This window comes from Mixophyes fleayi, chromosome 7 (assembly GCF_038048845.1).
Source record: "Mixophyes fleayi isolate aMixFle1 chromosome 7, aMixFle1.hap1, whole genome shotgun sequence".
Lineage (NCBI taxonomy): Eukaryota > Metazoa > Chordata > Amphibia > Anura > Limnodynastidae > Mixophyes > Mixophyes fleayi.
The window spans coordinates 26,230,854-26,237,225 of NC_134408.1; the positions used below are offsets into that span (position 1 = coordinate 26,230,854).

The 6,372-nt window shown below is 41.8% G+C and overlaps 1 protein-coding gene across 7 annotated transcripts in view; it reads left to right on the forward strand.

The window, feature by feature from the left end:
• TEDC2 (tubulin epsilon and delta complex 2) overlaps positions 1–4,085 on the forward strand; it is a 50,309-nt gene extending 46,224 nt beyond the window's left edge. For 5 of the 7 annotated variants that reach the window (XR_012678210.1, XM_075179477.1, XM_075179479.1 and 2 more), the window contains one exon: positions 1–395. This exon is cut by the window's left edge. Coding sequence is in view for 1 of the 7 variants with exons in the window: in XM_075179476.1 (XP_075035577.1) it covers positions 3,762–3,863 (102 nt within the window). In the remaining 6 variants the exon portion in view is untranslated. Of the gene's footprint in view, positions 396–3,761 lie in introns of those variants that run through there. The other 2 variants (XR_012678209.1, XM_075179476.1) reach the window with 2 other exon arrangements.
• The last annotated feature ends 2,287 nt before the right edge of the window (positions 4,086–6,372 follow it).

Genomic DNA, 6,372 nt, shown 5'->3' on the forward strand with positions numbered 1-6,372 from the left:
GGGTCCTGGAAGCAGACAAGACTGTGGGCTTCCGCCTCCCCCAAACCTGGGGTCCTGGAAGCAGACAAGACGGTGGGCTTCCGCCTCCCCCAAACCTGGGGTCCTGGAAGCAGACAAGACGGTGGGCTTCTGCCTCCCCCATGCTACACATTTACACTTCTCCCACCTTTCACCCATCACGTTCCCGTCTTTTGAAGTACATACTGGGCCTCGGTTAGTGTTCCACTCTGCCAGTCCCTACATTAGTTACCTGTGCTTTACAGAATCCCATATAAAACTCTTAACGTACAGAGACCACTGTCTGCTGCTTAATACCCAGTCTCGTTTTATTAATGTTTGTACCCAATTGTAAAGCACTGCAGAGTATGCTGGTGCAACATAAATAAAGTTAATAATAAAGTTAATTTTGCTGCCTGTCAAGAACTTTAAAATTGGTTCTAGACCACGAACACCCACAACACTGTACAAAGGTATTTCCTGATATGAAAAAAAAACAAGAAAAAATATTATTTATTTGTTATGATTTTGCACATTTTAATGATTGTTGCCCTGTAGAGTATTTATCGGTGTTCTAACCAATGTGTAAAGTGACATGTCATATTCATTGTTTGAGGTTATGGTTAGTTATTATCGTTCATTTATAAGGTGTCACAAAATTCTGCAGCTCCGTACAGTGGGGCAATAGAGCATAATAATGTAGTCAAGAAAGAAAACAGAACAAGTAAAATGCTGGACATTAAAGAACAAAAACTGCTCTCAAACATAACAGTAGTGAGATGTAGTTCATTTAAAGCAAAAGGAATCTGAATATGTGGGAGGGGGTGATGAGGATAATGTGGATGATCCTAGGAGGCTTTGGACAGTGAATTGTTAATTTGTCATTGCTTTAAAACATCATGTAAAGATTGTGTGTATGAGATGTAGCTGCATGGGGCTGTCTATTGTGTAATTACAAAATGCTCTCAAAGGTTGTAGTGTTGAGAGTGGTGGACACAACGTATCGTTTGTGGCTTTAGTTGTGTATAGAGCAGATGTGGGGGCCCAGATACAGTCCTCCCTTTGTAAGAATGTCAATTAAATGCAGCCCCAGATATTAAACTGGTCTAGATCACATTACGTAAACATTCCTTACAGTTTTCTGCTGTTCATTGTTCTGATGTTTTCTTATGTTCTTATTTCCATTGGGGATTAACTCCAATAATCTAAATGACGTGTGCAGCATGACCCTCTCCCTCTAAGCTGTAGTCTATCACAAGGAAGGAAGGACCTCTCTACTCTTTGGGGTACATTATCAAACCTTAGAAAAAGTGGAGGTGTTGCCCTTAGCAGCCAATTAGATTCTAGCTATCATGTTTCTAGCACACTCTACTAAATTATTGCTATGGGCAGCACTTCCACTTTTAACTTTTTAGAATGTTCGATACAGTTACCTCCTTGTCCCATTCCTACACATTCTCATTGACCTCCCGGTCCTTGTTTTGTTTCTATGTATGGCTTGCTTACTTATAATTTGTAGGCTTAATAAGAGGTTAGCTAACACCTACATGTAGTGGAGAGTTGCTTCCAATAGAGTATGTGCAGCCCTTTGCTGGACTAATCTGGCCATAACTGACTTGTACTCATTTAATTTGAGCCTGGCATGCTTAGTGCACAGGGGTATTACTGTGGACAGTGTTGGACACTGGCAGGTTCAGTTATGTGTGCTTTGGAATTACAATAGTGATATGTGTAAATTATACATCCACTGCCAGTCACATTACACTGATCCCACTGCCAGCCACATTACACCGATCCCACTGCCAGTCACATTACACCGATCCCACTGCCAGTCACATTACACCGATCCCACTGCCAGCCACATTACACCGATCCCACTGCCAGCCACGTTACACCGATCCCACTGCCAGCCACGTTACACCGATCCCACTGCCAGCCACGTTACACCGATCCCACTGCCAGCCACATTACACCGATCCCACTGCCAGCCACATTACACCGATCCCACTGCCAGCCACATAACACCGATCCCACTGCCAGCCACATTACACCGATCCCACTGCCAGCCACATTACACCGATCCCACTGCCAGCCACATTACACTGATAGTGCGCGGAGCGTGAGATTTTCGGCATTTCCGCCGACAATTGAATATGCCCCTTAGAGTCTCTAGTAGAACAAGTGAGATTAAAGTAGCTCTCCATCCATTCCAGATGCGTCTGATTGTTCTTTTGTGGTTAGATCCAGTATATATCAGTTATGGTGTAGTACATCAATGTTAGTGTCACTAGAGGAGCAGGACACTAGATATATGCTCATTGTGGCATACTGTTACTACATATGTTCACACCTGCTGCCATCAGGACGTGTCAGTATAATCTAAGTGTATATTTCAATAAAGATGAGATTTCCCCAGTGTTCTAGAGCCCTAGTTGCCCTCACCTTGGTCTTCTCTGCAGAAGGTTTTGAAAGAGGCTCGGTGTTTAACCTCGGATCCAACCCATGAAGCTCGGCTTCACCATATTTAAAGAGCTTTGCTTACAGCACCATTGTCAACCTGGTACTAATGACTCCAACAAGTCCTATACTACACAACTTCAGACATAGCGCTAGCATTATGAAAGCCCTCCCTCATAACATCCCTAAGGGTGCTTTCAAAAACAGGATGTCTCTGGGGAAAAAGATGGTGGTTCCCTGACAAAAATAGCTGCTTTGATCCTTTCATTTTGCAGGATGCAGTGGGATTAAAGCACAGTCATGATGTCGCAGGGTGTAGACCGTAGCTGAACTGAGCAAATATTAATAACTCATTCTCTAGCCTTGAGCTATGATGTCTGTAGTCAGATAAAGCTGGTCACCATATGCAGGATTGCACCCGGATACATTCATGTGTATGATTACTGTATATATCAATTAAATGACAACATTTTGAAAGGGTACAATCACCTCTTCGCTTACCTGTACAACACTTGTGTGATTGCCACGTTTATTAGCCTAGGTAACTCCGTGCTTGCAGGCTGTTTCTCTGCACATAGCAGGCTGTGTAAGCTCTAACAGGAAGACTGATTCGTTTTGTGATTGCTGTCTGCACATTCACAGAGCAAAGCATTGCCTGTGTGCCAGGAATCTAGCTCATATGCTTCCTGTTATGTGCTTTAGACTAATATACATGGGCGCACAAAGCCCCCAGGAACTTTATGCCTCTGAGCCTCCTCGCAGCCACAAAGCCCCTGCATTGATAGGCGTTGTGCGAATATATATTTATCTACTATATAAATGCCTAGTGGCGTGTGTGTGAAAAAAAAAACCAAGCTGCAGCGCCACCTGCTGGGCAGAGTTATACAATGACCTATATATTTCTTGAAGGAGAAGTGACAGTTGGGAGTGGTTGGTGGTTGCCGGGGGTGACAGTGGGGAGTTTTTAACACCTTAAGTAGCTTGATGAAGGATGTGGCGATGAAGATGAAGGATGAGGTGATGGAGAAAAATGATGAGGTGGTGACATGTGGACAAAACCACGTTAAAAAAAGCGCTTGCGTCGGGAAGTAACGCTCTTCCCCTGAGGAGGCCTGGGTTAGGCCCAAATGCATGACAAGAACCTTTTTAACACCTTAAGTAGCTTGAGTATCATGCATGAGTATCATGCACGGGTTAACTTGTATATACATAATGTCTGTGTGTGTGTGTGTATATAATATATATGTATATATACATATATTAGGTGAGATTTCTTATTTTCTTTTATGCTGTGCATCTCTTCACAGCATGCCACCCTTTTATTTCTAACCTGCCTGGAAACATCGCAGCTCGACCTATCTTCCACTAGGATCTCCCCACCCTATATATCTGTAATTACCTCCATGTGAGAAGAGAGCACGCGTGGGGAACATCAGACAGCCTGAGTATCCATTTATACCATGGAAGAGCTTTGAATGTTGTTGTAATTGTTTAACCCTAAATCTATTGTCCTGTGTTTTTAAATGCTTGAACTCTGCAGCATATCTTACATGCAGTTTCGCCATAAATAAGCCACTGACTTGTTAATATGTCCTTATAACGGAGAATAAATACATTCATTATGTGAAGAAGTGTTCCATCAGCCTACATGCATACATTATGAAGAGTTTAGCTACATCTAGAACATTCATTATGCCCAATCTGCATATTTGTATTTTGTTTTATATGCATGTGTCTGATCCACAAGGACATCTTTAAAATGCTAACTGCAGCTTCAAAACAAATCGCCTCCTTCGATTTCCCTTAAACATTTTATCTGATCCCCACTATTGATAATAATTAAAGTGCATACATGCTGTAATTTAGACTTGGGTTATTAAGGGTTTCTTCTTAGATACGGAGGAGTATTATGTTTGCATCAGTTTTTAATTCTATTTTATAATATGTTTATATCTGGATTTCAAATAATGAATGGGATAAGGGTATGGACTAAAAATCTTAAATGGGCATCCAAGTCTTTTGCATTATGAACCAAATAATTTGCTAGTGTATAGCCAATACAATAAGTGATGGGATAAGCCAGACATATAACAAGCGTCAGAGCGTGTCAAATGGGGTCCCTGGGGGAGGGGGGGGGTGCAAGGATGTTAGTCCAGGGAAAGGGGGGATAGACCAGAGACCATTTCTGCATTCAAACAGATAAATCGAGGGAAAAAGATTTTTTTTTTTTTGGGAGAAGTTGGTCCAAATGTAGAGTACGAGTACTCCAAAAGCTACTGCAATGATTAGGATGATCTGTGTTACACTGGTATTATGTTCCAGTTTATATATTTACCAAACTTCATCAATAAGGGCTGGCACTGTGCACGGCTCTGATTATTAACTGCAATTAGGCTACTTAACCTGAATATGGCCTATAAGTTTCAAGGCATGTATGGGAACATCTGGAGCTGGGAGTGGAAGAAGGCAATATGAGAGATTAGGCAAGAACTAGTGTGATTGCATTGATGAGGTCCTGAACAAATGCTCTCCATCCTGGGATAGCTCCACCAAATGTGGGACAGGGGACCCTCAATGCTGCCAGCTCGCCAACAGAGATTTGATGAAGTTAGGTAAATGGCTTGTACCAATTACCATTGGGAAAGGAGTTTCTAAGAGTGTTTTTGATGCGCATACAGATCGAGCTCTTAGCAATTTGCTCCCTTATTCGGACCAATTTTCGGGTTCGAGGTTGTCCCCCATGTTGTTCTAATAGCGAAGTTCATGTAACTCTTTGATAGGTTGATCACGTTTAACTAAGAGGGAAAAAAAAGTGACAATCGGGCCCGTGGAGAAAGAGTGGTGCAGACATCTGCATCATTTCACTCTCCAACACTGCTTCCATACCTGGAAAACATCAGACGTTGGGGTCTTACAAGTCAAACAGTCAAGTTGACTGGAAATATTAAGCCAGGGATCATCAGAAAGTCATTAAATATACTCCTCTGATGACTTGTCAGAGAGGGATAATGTGGGTGGGCTGCAGTGCATAAGTCACCTTATTGCTTCTCTAAATATACTTCAATACTGGTTTATGGTAGGGATGTGCACCGGCGACTTTTGAGGTCTCGTGTTTTGTGTTTTGGATCCGGATTTTCGTTATTTTTGAGGTTCGGATTTGTCTCGCAAAACACTTGACGAAAGGTCTCGGTTCGGATTTAAGGTATTGGATTCGGATTTTTTTTGAAAAAAACATAAAAAGTTTAAAAATCAAGTTTTTGGGCTTATTTTCACTCCTAGGCTATTATTAACCTCAATAACATTCAATAACAAGCATTTCCACTAATTTACAGTGTATTCTGAACACCTCACAATATAGTTATTAGTCCAAAACGTTGCAACAAGGTATCTTTCTGGACTGCGTAGAGGAGTGGGTCACCACAATATATATTAAAAACCCTGAACTTTTATGATTCGCACCAATAATTGTACCTGGACTGCGTAGAGGAGTGGGTCACCACAATATCTTAAAATCCCTGAACTTTTATGATTCGCACCAATAATTGTACCTGGACTGCGTAGAGGAGTGGGTCACCACAATATATTAAAAACCCTGAACTTTTATGATTCGCACCAATAAATGTACCTGGACTGCGTAGAGGAGTGGGTCACCACAATATCTTAAAAACCATGAACTTTTATGATTCGCACCAATAATTGTACCTGGACTGCGTAGAGGAGTGGGTCACCACAATATATTAAAAACCCTGAACTTTTATGATTCGCACCAATAATTGTACCTGGACTGCGTAGAGGAGTGGGCACTGGGCACCACAATAAAATATATAAAAAACCTTCAACAGATCTGCATTACACTACACATACGGATGCTCCTCCATCCTCTCCATCATATACATGTTGGAGTTTTAGCGTGTCACA